Genomic DNA, 15,937 nt, shown 5'->3' on the forward strand with positions numbered 1-15,937 from the left:
AATATTTTTAAGCAGCTAGATAAAACCAAAGAGCTTGTTTTTATTTAAAATTGTATCCATTGTATCTTTCAATTCATATTTCTTTTTTTAAAAATAAAAAATAAATAAATATTTTTTTATTATTAAAATTGATAAGTTAATCAATATATAATATAATAATTATATATTGTAAAAAATTATATTGTAAAATAATTTTATGATATAATAATTTTAATAATTTTAATAATTGTAATAACATTACAATATAATCTGTATTTTCTGAATTTTAATTTTTTACATACTAATAATAAGTTAAATTGTCCTTTAATTTAATGTTTTTAAATAAATGAGAATGACAAACTGTTTTTTTTTAAATTAAATGTAAATAGTTTTTTAAAATCATTTTATAATTATCTTTATGTTTTACATTTTGTACATTATAAAATAACAAACAATTATAAGATATAATATAGATATATATAATTTTTAAATATGAGTGAATTAAAAGTATATTCATAGAAATTACATATTCTTCTCTATATTAAATAGTATTTTGAATTCAATACAAAATTAAAAAAAAATGTTTATATATATATATTTAAAGAATTTATCATTTAATATTATGTATTGACAATATTTAAATGCTTTATAGGAAATAATAATAGAACATATGTTTTAAAATTATATTTAATTATATTTTTAATATATATTTTGAATTTAAGTTTAATAAATTTAAATTTTAAATATATATATTTTTTTTATAAAAAAATTAAATATTTCAGTTAAAAAATGGAAGAGGGAAAAAAGAGAAAAAAAGAATAACGAATACTAAGAATAGTTTTGAAAATATTGAAAAATGCCAATAAAAAATTTGTTTCTTTATATGTGAAACAAATTTTAAAGTACAATAATGAAAAATTTTATTTAAATTATTAAAAAATTGTTCCATTTGTTATGTGTGGCACGAATGTACCCTAAAACTATACATCGAAAAGTAGAACAATAAAAATATGTGCATGGATTTTATTTTATGTAATACATATAATATTTTTTATTATTACAAAGATAAAAATTTGTTTTTATCTTTAAATATGGCAGTATTGTATTAAGTAAATAATTTTTATTTTATTAATTTTTAAGAAATTATTTTATTATAATACTAATTTTCATAATATATTATGTATCGTTTTAAAATAATTTTTTTATCTTAATCCACGTTTAAATAAATTTAGAAATATAATAAAAGATATTTTTAAATGTATACTAATGCAACATTTCTTTTTTTATATTTCATAAATAAATAATTTAAATATATTATTAAATATATATTTATTTGGAGCAATTTATTAAATATTTAAAAAATTTTTATTATATAATTTATATAACTAATATTATATAATTAATATTTTATATAATTAAAATAATATACTTTTTTATCAAAGAGAGAACAGTTAATCTTCAAAACTAAGAAGTTGTTGCATTAGACATTTTAGCTAGTAAATGTTAAATGGGAAAAAAATGTAGCGATTTATAAAATTGCTTAATATTATATATGTTATTATATGCATACTTGCAATACATGGACAAGAAGTTGTAAATAAGTATGACGCAACGACAAATTGAGCAAGAGCACGCTGAATGTGCAATTATAATATAAAATGAACATAATGGCTGTGAAGTATTTTAATTTTTTGTTATTTAAAAAAGAATTTATGATCTTTTATCATTTCATAGTAACTAATTTTATTAATTTTTAATTTTCTTTGAATTGTAAATTTTTTTAAATAAAATATGTTATTTTTATTTTCAAATAATGATATGAAATCTAAAATTAAATATTATAAAAGATATAAAATTAATATTTTTCATAATTAAAAAATATATCAAAAAATTTATTTTTGTATTTTTTTTTATGTTATTAGAAAATATTTATAATTTTGAATTATATATTATATATTATATATTACACAAGTCGTTACGCAATTTTTGTTTATGTATTATACTATATTTGGAACGAGATTCTGTTTTTATTAATTTCAAATTATTTAAATACATATTTGTATATAAATAATTATAAAAATATGATAAATTTAATATTTCTTATTTCTAGTATAAATTTATGTATATTGTATAAAAATTATAAAGAAATATTAATTCTTTTACATAATATTGTATGATAATAAATTAAATATAATGTAAAAGGGCATATTTAATAAGATAATCTTTAAATGTATATATTCCTTTATTTAAAATGTATATTTTGATATAACACAGTCTTAGAAGGCACTATTTATCCACAGCCAAAAATTATGGCATTTATATAACTTTAATTATGTTTGTTCTAGTTTTATATATATATTTGTATATTATACAGTCTTGAGCAATAAGCAAATATTAGTACTTATAAATGGATGATAAAAAAGTATATGTACATATGAATATTGTGTATGTATATTGAATCAAATCATATTATACTTTAAGTTTAGAATATTCTGAAATCAAGTTATTTTAATACATTTTATTTTCATTTTTTTTCTTAATTTCGTAAATGTGCATAGCTGGATATCTGGAATTCAATGATTTAAAAATGTTTTATATGTAAATATTATATATATTAAAATTAATAAAATAAAAAAATATGCCATTTTTATGTAATATTTTTTAATATAAATTTTGCAATAAAATATTTTGTAAAACCACATAAAAAAAATAACAAAACATGAAATTGTTTTCAAAATTATTATATACAAAATACAAATATTTTTTATAATATTAATAATATTATATGTGTTATATGAAAATCCAATAATTTAATATAATTATTTTATTATTTATTTAATGTAAGAAATTTCAACGTTAAAATAACTTTAAAATATTAAACATATGTTTTTTCTATATCAGTTCAAAAAATAAACAATAATATAATCATCAAATTAATTAATTTTTTGATAAAATATTCTCGATAAAAATAAAATTTAAAATTTAAAATTCTATTACAAATCACATTTCAGTACATATAAAGAAAATTTGATTAGATTTACTATTAAATCAGCAACTATCAAAAAGTCATACAAAAAAGTAATTAAGCAGCGAGTTGGCGACGTCTACTCAATTCGTGATCTATTAAAACAGAAATATCAGGATGACGATGAAAAATTGTCGTGCAATAGTTGATTGTTTGACTTGGATCTGCACCTGCTTTCAACAATAATCTTACTGCATTAATAAAGCCACTTTCAGCAGCTACTTGAAGTGCAGTCAATCCTTCAGTATTTAATTTTTCTAATTGTGCAAGAGGCGATGTGACCAATAAAGAAACAGTTTGATGAAAACCTCTTGCAGAAGCTAGATGCAAAGGTGTATTACCACCGGCATCTTGTACACTAGGATCTTCTCCGTGTTCTAATAATTTCGCTACCATATCGATATAATTTTTTCTAGAGGCAATGTGCAATGGAGTTTCACCATAACGTGACATTATACCGGTTGGTGTATGTGATATAAGTAAAAACGCGGTATTTAAAGCACCGCACTCGAGGCACTCATGTAAAGGAGTTTCTCCTCTATCATTTTTTAGTGATGGATCCGCACCAGCAGCCAACAACGTTTCGATTAATGATTCGATCTCAGTTCTATGGTTGTTATCTGTAAGAAAATAATTTGTTTTTATTTATTTATTTTAAAAAATAAATATTTATAATAGTTTTAAAATAATCAAATATTAAAATTATTTTTTTTATATTTAAATATATAATTTTATAATTTTAGTTGTAAAAAATTTTTAATATATTTTTATTAATACTATTAATACATTTTTTATTTATATATTTTGATATTTATTTTTTATAACATCTATCAATATGATTAAAAATATTTTTACATGTATTTTGGTGAAAAAATATTTTAAAGAATAACATTGATAACTAAATATTTTTTAACAATAAAATTAAATAAAATACTTTGTGATTATTTTATAATTAATCGTTTAATAAATATCTTATTTATTAAATATATATAAAAGTTTATACCAAAAATAGTAGATGAAGCTAAAATATGAAGTGCACTACGGCCTTGATGATCTTTCGCATTAATAGGACCAGCGCGTGCTAATAAATCAAGTGTTTTCAAAGCTGCTTCGAAATTATGATGCAAATTTTTTGATCCTTGTGCATGAGCTAGTTGACGTGTTAATATATGCAATGCGGTCAAACCACCACCAGCCTCTTTTACGCCTGATGGGCAACCATATTTCAAAAGTTCTCCTACAAATTGCAATACATTTCCTGGTCCTCCATTTAAAATCACTCTGTGAAGCGCCGTTTCACCACGAGGAGAGCGCACAGCTGGATCACATCCGTTCGCGAGTAATAAACTACAAAAATCGAGAATGCTTTCATTTTTATTTCACTATTTTTTTTTTTCGTTTAATTTTAATATAATAATACTAAAATATCGATAATATAAATTAAAAAAATTCGATTATAATTAATCTCATGATATTATTTAAAGACAAATAAATAAATATAATTTTAACAATGATTTTAATACTATTAAAAAATAACAAGAATTATATTCCTAGATTTTATGTGTAAATTTTTTTTATTTTTTTGAGTGTATATATTCATACAATTATATAAGCTATAAAATTTTTTCGAGATATTTTTGAACATCTGGTAGCAACATGACAAGAAAGTACATATTTATATATAAACCATATAATCAAAAATATTTTTATATATTCGATAAATCAACACTTCAACTACAATAATTTGTTTAGATATTGTTTAACAATCTATTAAATAAGTTCCTTTTTATTAATAATTAGAATTCAATAAAATTAATAAAATTAAATCACTATATTTATGTTAGAAAATTTTTTCTATATATATAACTTTAATATTTATTAATATTAATTTTTATATAATATATAAGATTTAGATAATATAATTTTATTTTTTGAAATATTAATATTTTAGATAGATAATCAGATTAAAGACTTATTAATAATGAAAATAATTTAATTTTTTACGAAACAAATTTATATATAAATATAAATATTTATATATTCTTCAAAATTTTTTATAAAATTTATTGATTTTGATAGAAATTAGTATGAAAAAAAAAAAATAATAATTACTATTATTAAAATTTTTTAATTAAATTTTATTTTTTAATTTATAACTTATTAATTTTTTTTCAAAATTTAATGTTTCAATTTCTCAATCATTAGCAATAGATTATTGGCATAATACATAATGATACATATATGATACATAATACAATTTTTCAAAAATATATTTTATTTTCATTAATACTATATGCATATACTTTATAAAAAATTTCATTTAAAAAAATGTTTAAAATTAAAAAAAAAATCTTTTAAAGATCTTTTATTCAATACTTAAAATTATTTAATGTCTTATAATTTACAGAAAAAATTTCTTACCTAAGTATAGGCAAACAATGATTTGTAGCTGCTACTAGCAGGGGTGGATCACCTGAAACATTCCAATCCGGTTCGTCTAGATTTTGTATTAAGTTACTTGCAAGAAGTGCCGCAACGCACTTGGCGTCTCCAGCACGTACAGCTTCGTGAAAATTCAGTTCACTTTCTGGATCATAGATTTCTTTGTTATTTTTTTGAAGAACTACATTTTCTAATGATTCGTTACAATTTCCAAAATCGTTCGAAAAATCGCTAATTTCCATAGCAATATTTTCAATAGAGTTTTGCAATTCTTGTAACTTAAAATTATCTTGCGGAAAAAGATCAGTTTCACGTGTTTCCGATATAATATCTTGAAAATCACATTCGGTGAGAAACGCATCGACTTTCATTGATACAATTAAATTTGAAGTCGATTTTGGTACACTCAAATCACAATCTTTTATCACTTCATTTTTAATTTCACCCATATTAATAGTTGCATTTTGAATATCTTCAATAATAACTGAAGTATTTTCATTTTTTTCTAGAAATTCACTATCTTCATTATTTTTATATTCCACAATATTTTTAACTTTTTGTTCAAGCAATTCTGATGTATTAACCGATATACAAAGTGTAAGTTTTTCTTTATTAACAACGATTTCTTCTTGCTCCTCACCACCTGTTGCAAGCTTCATAATTCCTGTATTAGCAAATTCAGTGCTTTCCTCCAGCATTGCTTGTTCTTTCTTGTTGTATAATATTTTACTAACTATTGTACTTGTCTTCTTTTCTACGTTCTGTTCCTGAGATATAGGATCGTTTGTATAAGCAGCAGTCATTCTGATGATTGTTGCTTGCCTTTTAATTGAACCTGATTCTCTGATAATTGGCTTGACGCCTTTTAAGATGAAGATAGTCTTACACCGTGATCTACTTTACTGTAGTCATTACTATTTTCTTATTTTCTCTTTTTTAATACACCTGTTTGTTCATTACTTTTTCGATATAATATAATTATCAATCATATAATTAAGATACAAATGAATACAAATTATAAATGTCTATGTATAAATACAAATGTACAAAATAATTCATAAAACGAATCAACGAATTACAAATACGTGACTAAAAAGCAAATGAATCTGCTTACGAAGCGTCGCTACGAATTTCTCTGCTTCTCTTCTCCTTCTTCTTAACTTCCCCACCCTTACTCCTTACCCCACTTCTCAAAACCTCCTGCGGTGCATCTAAGGAATTTATTGTAGATCTGATACCCTAGAAATCGGATTCAATATATCTTTTTATCTTATTTTGGATTTGAAGCGATTAAACTTAAGTAATATATGTTTTTTTATATTTATTCTCTCATTTCTTTTATTTCATTAATTTTGAAATTGAAATTTGTATTATTTAGGATTTTTTAATCATTTTTTAATATTATAATTTCTAGGAAATTTTATTTTTTTATCTCTATATTGATACTTTTATTCATAAGTGATGATTATAAAAATTATATAAAGTTTGAATGCAAAATGAAAAGATATAATATAATTTTAAATAAAAATTATAAATTAATCTAAACTTTTTTAAACATAATGCAAACACAATTACTTAAAATATGATATATACAAATAACAAATAAATTTCATGATATACATATAATAAATATTGATATTATAATTTTGATTTTTTAAACTTTACATTTACAAGTATAAAGTATGTACATATATTTATGTAAAATGATAATTCATATGTAAAAATCAATATCGATTAAATTAGATTAAAAATCAAATAAATTAATTTAAAATATAAAGAATATAATGTCACTTTCAATTTCATTTTTTGATTTTATTTGTATTTTTTAGCATAATTTTATTTATTAATCATATTTTTTTTAAGGATCATTTTATAAAATAATTAATTTTAATTAATTTTATGAAATATTACTTTTATAAATAATATTTTTATCTACTATTTAATAAAAAAAATTTAAAAATTATATGAATTAAGTACTTACAATTAATTTATCTTGATTAAAAAATGTATTTTATAAAAATCACTGAAAATATTTCATCTATTATTTATCAGGAAAAATAAAAAATGAGGTTAATGCAGAAGATTAAATTTTTATAAATTACTTCTCATAACTTCTCATAATATTTTGTTCATTATTTGTAAATATATTCACAGTAATATATATTATTATATATTTAATATATCATTATATTTGTTTCAATTTCATATTTAACATAATTTCATGCAAACCATATGATTTTTACGTTATTGTTAAAAATGACAATAACATATTACTATAGAGTCTTTTCTATTTTCATTGATTTTATGAAATATTATATTGATACTTAAATATTTTTATTTTTAAACAATTCGTTTTAAAATATAAATGTCAATATTTTTTTAGAAATGTAAACATTCTTTGAGTATGCACATAGCACACGCTTATATGTATAGACTGTGCAAAAATTTATTATATCTGAAAAAATATAATATATTATATCCATAGTAAACTTATTATGATAATTTTATTCTTGTTAAAATAATTTGATATTTTTAAATACTATTTTATACTTTAAGTGACAATAAATTTACATATATTTGGTAAAAATTTATTGAATATTAATTTTAATAAATTTCAATTTTACAATACAGAATATATATAACATAAAAATTAGATTTTATATTATAAGATTTTATTTTGTTTTAAAGATAAAAAAATACATTGTAAAGAAAATTACTTAAGGAAAATCAAATATTAAATTTCAAAATTTAATTTTATTTTTTTTGATATATCAATAATTAATTTTAATTCTAATTTTGTAATTAATTTTGAAAAATGTAGAAAAGTATCAATAAAGTTATTGAATAAGTAATTTATATTTCATTTTAGAAATATAAATAAACATAAACTTATATTTTTGACATTTAAAAAATATGGAATTTTTAATTTCTATGAATTATGGTACTAATAATATACTATTATTATATAAATATTTATTAACAAAAATTTCATAAAAGGAAATCAAATAAATGTTTCATAAATATATATTTGAAATGTTATATTAATATCCTAACTATTGAAATAGCAATTGCGAACTAGTATTATGGATAGATAAATATTATATTTAAATAAATTAGAGATATATGTATATGTATATATATCCCCAATACACAAAATGCTAAAAAAAAAGACTTTAAAAATTTATTAAATAAATTTATGTATTTATTGTGAGAAATAAAAAATATTTCTAAATAATCAATCGATTTTTATTATTTAAAAATATTCAATATTGAATTTTTTCGCAATATATTAAATGTAAATAAAGAAATTGATTTAAAAATATATTAGTTAAAGATTTTCAATATAAAATTATTATTAATATTGACATCTTAAAACTAATTTCGTACTAAATCAATTTCTATTTACATATGTATATTGAAAATTCATGATCAATTCATATCAAATATTTGTAAATAAAAGTTGATTTTACATTGAAAGAATTGATTACGATATATTAATTTGATATTTTTTTTTATGATTACTATAAACTTTTAAAATTTTAATAATTTTTATTATTTATATAAGTCTTTTTTTTTAACATCTTGTTTCAAAGGATTAGAAAAAATTAATCATGAAAAAGCTTAATTGATAGAACATATAACTATTAACATAAGAAATGATTTTCATACACTTATCAGCTAAAGAATATACATCGTTTTATTTGCTGCGAGATCTAGAAACAGATTTCGATTTGGTCCTGCGCGGACTACGATCTCTAGAATCAGATCGTCGTTTATTACGAATTTTATCTTTATTATAGTCATTTCTACTGTGAGAACGGCTACGAGATGATGATCGTGAATGCTTGCTTCTTGATCTTGACTTCGAACGTGACCGAGACCGTGATCTTGATTGAGATTTTGATCGTGAATAAGACCTGGAGTGGGATCTAAAATACATATTACATTAAAATCATGATTGTATTAAAATTGCCTATAATTTTGAATATTATTACTACTTTATTTATGTAAATTCTATAAAATTTCTTACATTTTTTGATTATAAATTATTATAATTATATATCATAAAATATTTTTTATATAATATTTTAAGAAATTTATGAAACAATTGGGCTTGCAAAAATTGTGACGAGTACCCAGGAAAACTATAATAATTTACTTCATATTCACATAAAAATAACAATTATAAAAATATAATATGATAGTTTGATTTTCATTATTTATAATATTTCCTATTTTTTTCTGTTGCTTAAATGTCAATATAATAAATATATTATTATATGCATGAAACATTAATAAATCTAAATTATCAAATATCATAAATATAATGTTATATTATTTTAAAAACAATTATATTTATAGGTTTCAAAATATAATTATTTTAATTATGTATCATTTTTCATATTCATATATCAGTTTGTAGTAGACAGCTATATAATATGCAATAATAATGTCAAGAAGAAGAGAACAGATGAACTTATACAGATGAAATTGCACAAATGTCAAATATGTGGACGAAGAGTGGCTAGATGAAATGACTCACAGTTTATCTTTCAGTGACCATTAGATCTATTATGATAATTTGGCAAAAAGAGTAAAACAAGTGAAGAATATCAGAGGTACCAGTAGTGCTGATGTGCAAAAACTTTCAGTTTAAGGTGATCTCAGTGGTCGTTAGAAGTATTGTAGTGTGCAGAACTAGCCACTCCATCGGCCATGTTTTCCTCTTTTGCTTGTAGAATGCAGAAAGAAACCCAAGGAACGTGGGTACTTTGTGCTGTAACTACGTAGTATCACAAAGTGAACCCAAGGCGAATCTCACGAGAATCTCAGTAGCAACACATTTCTCATGTGTATACTGTTCTGCTGGTTCTCCTATAAAAATGTTAGTATTACATCTGTATCTTTTTGATATTGAAACCTCTTCAGTTTAGAATATAAAACCTTCATATTATAAAATATTATTCTGTTTCATATAATACCATTTGTTTCACACTTCAAAAATAATTTTAATTCTTTATGTAATTTCTTTTGTTTATTGAAATCTATTTTACTAAATATTTATGTACAATATTCTGTTTAGAATAAACATAAATCTTATATAAACACATAATTACAAATTAATTTTATTGTACATTTAAGCATATATTTGTTAAATAAAAATCTGTAACATATATATTTCTTGCTTACTTGTCTAATATTTTTTTGCATGCCATAGAATTTATATGAAATAAATGTATTCTATACTCACCTTTTCTTACGTGTATTTCTATGTCGTTGACAATTTCTAGCATAGTGGCCTCTTTCACCACATTCGTAACATCTATCTTCAGGATGAAACAATCTTCCTATACCTCTTCTGAAATAACTCCTATCTCTTAATCTTCTTCCATTAGATGGTTCCACACGAGCTCGTCTTCCACATATAGTTCTTCCATCAAGTCCTCTTATTGCATCTTCTGCATCTCTAGCATCTTCAAATTCCACAAAAGCAAATCCAGGTGGATTTCTAGCTACCCATACATTTCTTAAAGATCCATAGTAAGAGAAAGCATCTTCTAATTCTTGTTTTGTCGCACCACTTCCTAAGTCTCCTACATATACTTTGCAATCTGAAGGATATCTTGACATCTGAAAAAATATATTTAAATAATTTAATATACATCGAATATATATATATTATTGAACATAATAGTTTTATCATCATTTAGTTAATATTTTAAAAATTAATTCATTTGTTTTCAATAATTTATCTATGGATATATATATTAAAAATATTAAAAAATATATTAATAATAAAAATTCAAAAACATAAATATATATATATAATTTTTTAAAACATTTAATGTTTTTAAAAAAAAAATAAAATACAATATATTTGATAAAATTGTACCTTATTCATTGTTGGTTAATTTATCGAACAGGAACATATAACGATATAATAAATCACATTTTCAATTCTTCATTTTGAAGAAAAAATTGCACGTCAAGCACGTCAATTTTTTGTAGTTAGTATCTCATCGAAATGTAAGAGATGATACTTAAAGTCCAGTTTCTAACATAAAAATATAAATGTAAATGATGAAAAGTATAGAATGAGTTGATATAATTATATATTTTTAATATAATTTAAACAAAAATTTATATATATTAATGTATTTTTCAAATAAATAAAAAAAATCATAAAAAAAGTTAATATTTTTCAATTAAATTTATGTATATAGAATATTGATAGCAAAATATTTTAATAATGTAACTATTGGTAGAACTGAAATCGATTCTAATAACAAAGTTTTTGATTTAAATACAATGAAGTTGTAAGTTATAAATTACGATTTATAAATTTACGTATCGATGAAAAGATGAAAACTATAATTTTAAATATTATTTGTTACAATATAGGACATATATATATATACATATATACATATGTATATATATATATGTATATATATATATATGTATATATGTATATATATATATTGTATTTATAGATTAATATGTAAAATATGAACGAACATTTTTAAGATGAAATCTCAAAAAGCATTTTATATTAATATATGATCAAAATTATTAGATGAGGTTCTAGATTTTCGGAATCTGATGTTACTTTAATTTAGGGATAGTAAAGAAGAAAAAACTAAGAAGGAACAAGATACAATTGCTATGCCATCTATCGAGATATATATGTTAAGATTAGTTTTCACTATGACTGATATATCACACTAAATATCAATTTTATAACAGTGAGACATTTTATGTTTTGCTGTATATTATAGTATTCAATATAACGATGAAAAAAATAAACGAAAATGTTATGATATTTAATGTCATAATTAATAATGTAATTATAAAAATCACAATTTATTGTCATATGAAAACATACCTTAAAAGTTTTAATAGATGGCATAGTAATTGCATCGTGTTACTTCCTTTAGTTAATTTCTTTTAATACTTAAAAATGGCAGTTAAAAAAGTTCGATGCACGCATGCATCATTGCAAGTACCTATGCAACGTATGAAGCAAATAATTTCAATAAATGAAAAAGATAAAAAAGCAATTGTTATTGCACAAGAAATTAAATTTGCTCGATTACTTTCAAGTAATGATAAAATAATACGAGATAGAGTATTAAAAAATTTAAGAAAATGGTTAACAGTTCGTTCACAAAGTTCATTTAGTAAGATTTATATTTTTATTAATTAAAAATTTATCATTTTATTATTTTTATTTAATTTAACTTTAATTTTTATTTAATTATTTATTTATTTATATTATTAATTTAAACATTATTTTTTCATAGCATTCACGGAAGCAGATTTTATGCGATTATGGAAAGGTTTATTTTACTGTATGTGGATGTCAGATAAACCTTTAATTCAGGAAGAACTGGCAGAATCTCTTAGTAAAATTGTTCATTGTTTTAAAACTAAAGATGTAATACTACTTTATATATTATGTACATTAAAAACATTAGGCATTGAATGGTTTGGTATAGATCAATATAGGTTAGATAAATTTTGTATGGTAAATATAATGGAATATTTTTCATATGAATTTATAAAATATATAGTGTCATATTTTATAAAATTTTATTACCAAATATTTTTATTCAGTTAGTTCGAAGAATAATTCGACAAACTTTTCAAAAATGTAAAGAAAACTTATGGAATATTGAATGGATAAAAGGTTTTTCTGAAATACTTGAAAAATTATTAGTAGATCCACAAATATGTCAAGGTTTTAACATGCATATAACAGAAATATTTTTAGAAGAACTTTCAAAGGTAATTTTTAAAAGTTATATTAAATATTTATATATTATTAATATCTAATTAATCTATTTATTATATTAATATCTAATAGTATTAATATTATATCATTAATACATAATTATAATAAATTTTAATTTATGTAGATCAGTAATGGAAATATACCAGAAGATGTTGTTACAGAACTTATTAAACCATTTATTTCATATTTTATACCTATGGATGATGAAAGACAAATTAGACATATTATGAGGCATATTTTCAGATATTTAATTTTTCAATCAGATATTGGTATAGATTATATGGAAAAATTTAAAGCTTGGAGAGATGTGAGTATTAATATTTTTATTATTTGAAAGTTTTATTATATATATATAGTTTTATTATATATATATAGTTTTATTATAATATATATAATATATAATTATAATAATTTTGTTTTACTTTTTGATATAATGATTATAGATGTATCTTATTTTAAAGCATTAGAATAGTGGTAATTTGGAATGCTGAAATTTTTTTCTTTATCCTAAGTTTTTAACTTAATTCAACTTAATTCAAATCAGAAACAATTTAATCTTATCTATTTAATTTATTTAAGTAGAGATCAATTTATTAATAAAAAAACACACTTAGATACTTAAACAGAATTAGATAAAGCATCTTATAATTTCTTACAAAGCTTTTAATAATATATATTGTTATTTTTGTATAGGCTGGTTTTCCTGCTGGTTCTATTGATATTATGGAAAAAATTGAAATATCAGATGATGAAATGGATGATAATATTACTGAAATAAAAGAACAATTTCTTCAAAATCAAATGAATTGTGTAGAAAAGTCACTAGATCCAAGAGCTGGTAGAATAGATGTTGATTTGCCTCAAATACCTTTTAATTCTGAAAAGATAGCTATATTGTTAAATAAATATAAATTTCATCCATCATCAACAACAAAATCACGTAGACAATTACGTCATCTTATTCAAGAGTATGATAAATATATATATTATTTATTAAAAAATGTATTAAAAATATTAATAAATTTAATTAATAAATCTAAATTTATTAAAATTTTTTGCAGATTTACAGAATTATCAGAAGGTAAAATGCCATTGGGTATTAAGGAAATAAAAGTCTCAAAGATACAAAAGAAAAATATAGATACAAAATCAGCTGCAATACGTCTTTTAAAATTTGAGAATGAACTATATATGAATAAGTTACAAAAAAGGCGCAAGAGAAAAAAAAACAAACAATTAATGCAAAATAATGAAAATAATAAATCTAGTGAAGAAGAATTAGAAAATATTAGTGATGAAAATAATAGTAAAATTGAATCTACAGAAATAGATGAAAGTGAAGTTGTAAAAAAAAAGAGAAAATTAAAGCATAAATTAAATACTACTAATTATTTAACAAATACAAATTTACAAATATCAGATAAAAACAGTCTTAATATAAAAAAAACAAAACGTAAAATAATAGAAAAGAATCAGAATCAAAATATATCAAATTTAAAAAATAATTACAAAAGGAAGAATTATTTATTAATTGAGAATACTGATGAAAATAAAAAAATAAAATTAAAAAAAAATAAAAATACAACTGTAAAAACATTAAATATTATCACTCAAGCAAAGAGGAAAAAATCAACAAAATTAAAAAATACTGGAAAGTGGAATGTTTCTGATCATATAGAGGCACCTATTTGTTCATTGAATAATAAGAACACAAAATCATGTCCAAAAATTGTTAGTAATTCAGTTATGAATAATCATGAGCAAGAAAATGATATACTCAATAAAAAACCAATATGGTTAATGCCTATACTAACAAAATTAAAAAATGAAAAAAATGTAAGTTCTGTTATATTTATTTCAATTATTAATTGAGAAATATTAACTTAGAAATATAAATTTTCAAGTTTCTTTTTTTCTTTATTTTGTAAATTGTATAACTTATTTGAAATTGTTATAATTATTAATCTTTTTTTTTTATAATATATATATAATGTTTTGCATCTCATCTTATGTAAGCTTAAATGTTTAAAAAATAAGTTTCAACTAACATTTTTATATATTAACATTTTTATTACAGAATAAAAGTTTGAAAGAACAACATAAAATAAGAACTACTACAAATTCCAAGAAACGAGTAAAAATTGCTCTTCAATGTAATACAGCTCAACATACATCTGAATATATTTCACAAATTCGGAAAAGTCCAGCTATACCTTTTGATGCAAATAAAAAACCATTAGCAGGTGTATTAAAAGCAAGTCCTATACCAAGTCCAATTAATCCATTTTATAAAAGAAATATTCTATAAAATATTTAATATATTAATGAATGATTTAATAATTATTTGTTAATAAAACAAATAAAAATGGAATTGTATAAAATAAATATTAATTTTTAATTTTTAATTTTTACGATTACCTTTACTTTTAATTTTGATTTTTTGCAATTAATAAAAATTTATATATATAAATAATATTATGTATATATATGTATTTATAGAAAAAAATAACTCATAATGTTATATAAATTTTATTTTAAAGATTTAATCTAATGATTTTAATGATTTTAATGATTTATATTAATAAATATTAAAAATTGTTAATACTTAAATAATACTTAAAATACAAACAATTAATTTGTATTTTTTAAAAAACTAAAAATAATATAAAAATTAATATAAAATAAAATTAATATTG

General features: G+C 20.3%; 3 protein-coding genes across 4 annotated transcripts; 1 reads left to right on the forward strand and 2 right to left on the reverse strand.

The window, feature by feature from the left end:
- Positions 1 to 2,202: 2,202 nt before the first annotated feature.
- On the reverse strand, positions 2,203 to 7,892 carry LOC107995011 (ankyrin repeat, PH and SEC7 domain containing protein secG-like). The gene is made up of 5 exons (XM_062080565.1): positions 7,549 to 7,892; positions 7,428 to 7,469; positions 5,426 to 6,685; positions 4,008 to 4,351; positions 2,203 to 3,624 (listed from the first exon to the last, which is right to left on the reverse strand). The coding sequence occupies exons 3-5, from the start codon at positions 6,247 to 6,249 to the stop codon at positions 3,062 to 3,064; spliced, it is 1,731 nt and encodes a 576-aa protein (XP_061936549.1). The 5' UTR covers positions 6,250 to 6,685; positions 7,428 to 7,469; positions 7,549 to 7,892; the 3' UTR covers positions 2,203 to 3,061.
- Positions 7,893 to 8,018: 126 nt separating this feature from the next.
- LOC107994703 (serine/arginine-rich splicing factor 7) lies at positions 8,019 to 11,501 on the reverse strand. 2 transcript variants are annotated; one of them, XM_028665178.2, is made up of 3 exons: positions 11,340 to 11,501; positions 10,698 to 11,077; positions 8,019 to 9,375 (listed from the first exon to the last, which is right to left on the reverse strand). In XM_028665178.2, exons 1-3 carry the CDS (start codon positions 11,346 to 11,348, stop codon positions 9,144 to 9,146), a joined length of 621 nt encoding a protein of 206 aa, XP_028520979.1. In that variant the 5' UTR covers positions 11,349 to 11,501; the 3' UTR covers positions 8,019 to 9,143. The 2 variants fall into 2 exon arrangements, with proteins under 2 accessions (XP_028520979.1, XP_061936591.1); XM_062080607.1 differs by having other exon boundaries at positions 9,288 to 10,321.
- An 834-nt stretch (positions 11,502 to 12,335) lies between these two features.
- LOC107994696 (ribosomal RNA processing protein 1 homolog) lies at positions 12,336 to 15,626 on the forward strand. Its single transcript, XM_017051708.3, has 7 exons — positions 12,336 to 12,627; positions 12,751 to 12,974; positions 13,064 to 13,234; positions 13,366 to 13,548; positions 13,935 to 14,209; positions 14,303 to 15,077; positions 15,319 to 15,626. The coding sequence occupies exons 1-7, from the start codon at positions 12,408 to 12,410 to the stop codon at positions 15,547 to 15,549; spliced, it is 2,079 nt and encodes a 692-aa protein (XP_016907197.1). The 5' UTR covers positions 12,336 to 12,407; the 3' UTR covers positions 15,550 to 15,626.
- Positions 15,627 to 15,937: the final 311 nt, after the last annotated feature.

This window comes from Apis cerana, linkage group LG1 (genome assembly GCF_029169275.1).
Source record: "Apis cerana isolate GH-2021 linkage group LG1, AcerK_1.0, whole genome shotgun sequence".
Taxonomy (NCBI): Eukaryota; Metazoa; Arthropoda; class Insecta; order Hymenoptera; family Apidae; genus Apis; species Apis cerana.

Excerpts from the sequence above, each read along its gene's own strand:
- LOC107994703 (XM_028665178.2), bottom strand. Across the intron at positions 9,376-10,697 it reads AGAAATACACGTAAGAAAAG|ATCCCACTCCAGGTCTTATT; the intron begins GTGAGTATAGAA and ends TATGTATTTTAG.
- LOC107995011 (XM_062080565.1), bottom strand. The coding sequence starts at position 6,249 with ATGACTGCTGCTTATACAAACGATCCTATATCTCAGGAACAGAACGTA. Across the intron at positions 4,352-5,425 it reads CATTGTTTGCCTATACTTAG|TTTATTACTCGCGAACGGAT; the intron begins GTAAGAAATTTT and ends CGATTTTTGTAG. Across the intron at positions 3,625-4,007 it reads AGCTTCATCTACTATTTTTG|ATAACAACCATAGAACTGAG; the intron begins GTATAAACTTTT and ends ATTTTCTTACAG.
- LOC107994696 (XM_017051708.3), top strand. The coding sequence starts at position 12,408 with ATGGCAGTTAAAAAAGTTCGATGCACGCATGCATCATTGCAAGTACCT. Across the intron at positions 12,628-12,750 it reads TCGTTCACAAAGTTCATTTA|CATTCACGGAAGCAGATTTT; the intron begins GTAAGATTTATA and ends ATTTTTTCATAG. Across the intron at positions 13,549-13,934 it reads AATTTAAAGCTTGGAGAGAT|GCTGGTTTTCCTGCTGGTTC; the intron begins GTGAGTATTAAT and ends ATTTTTGTATAG.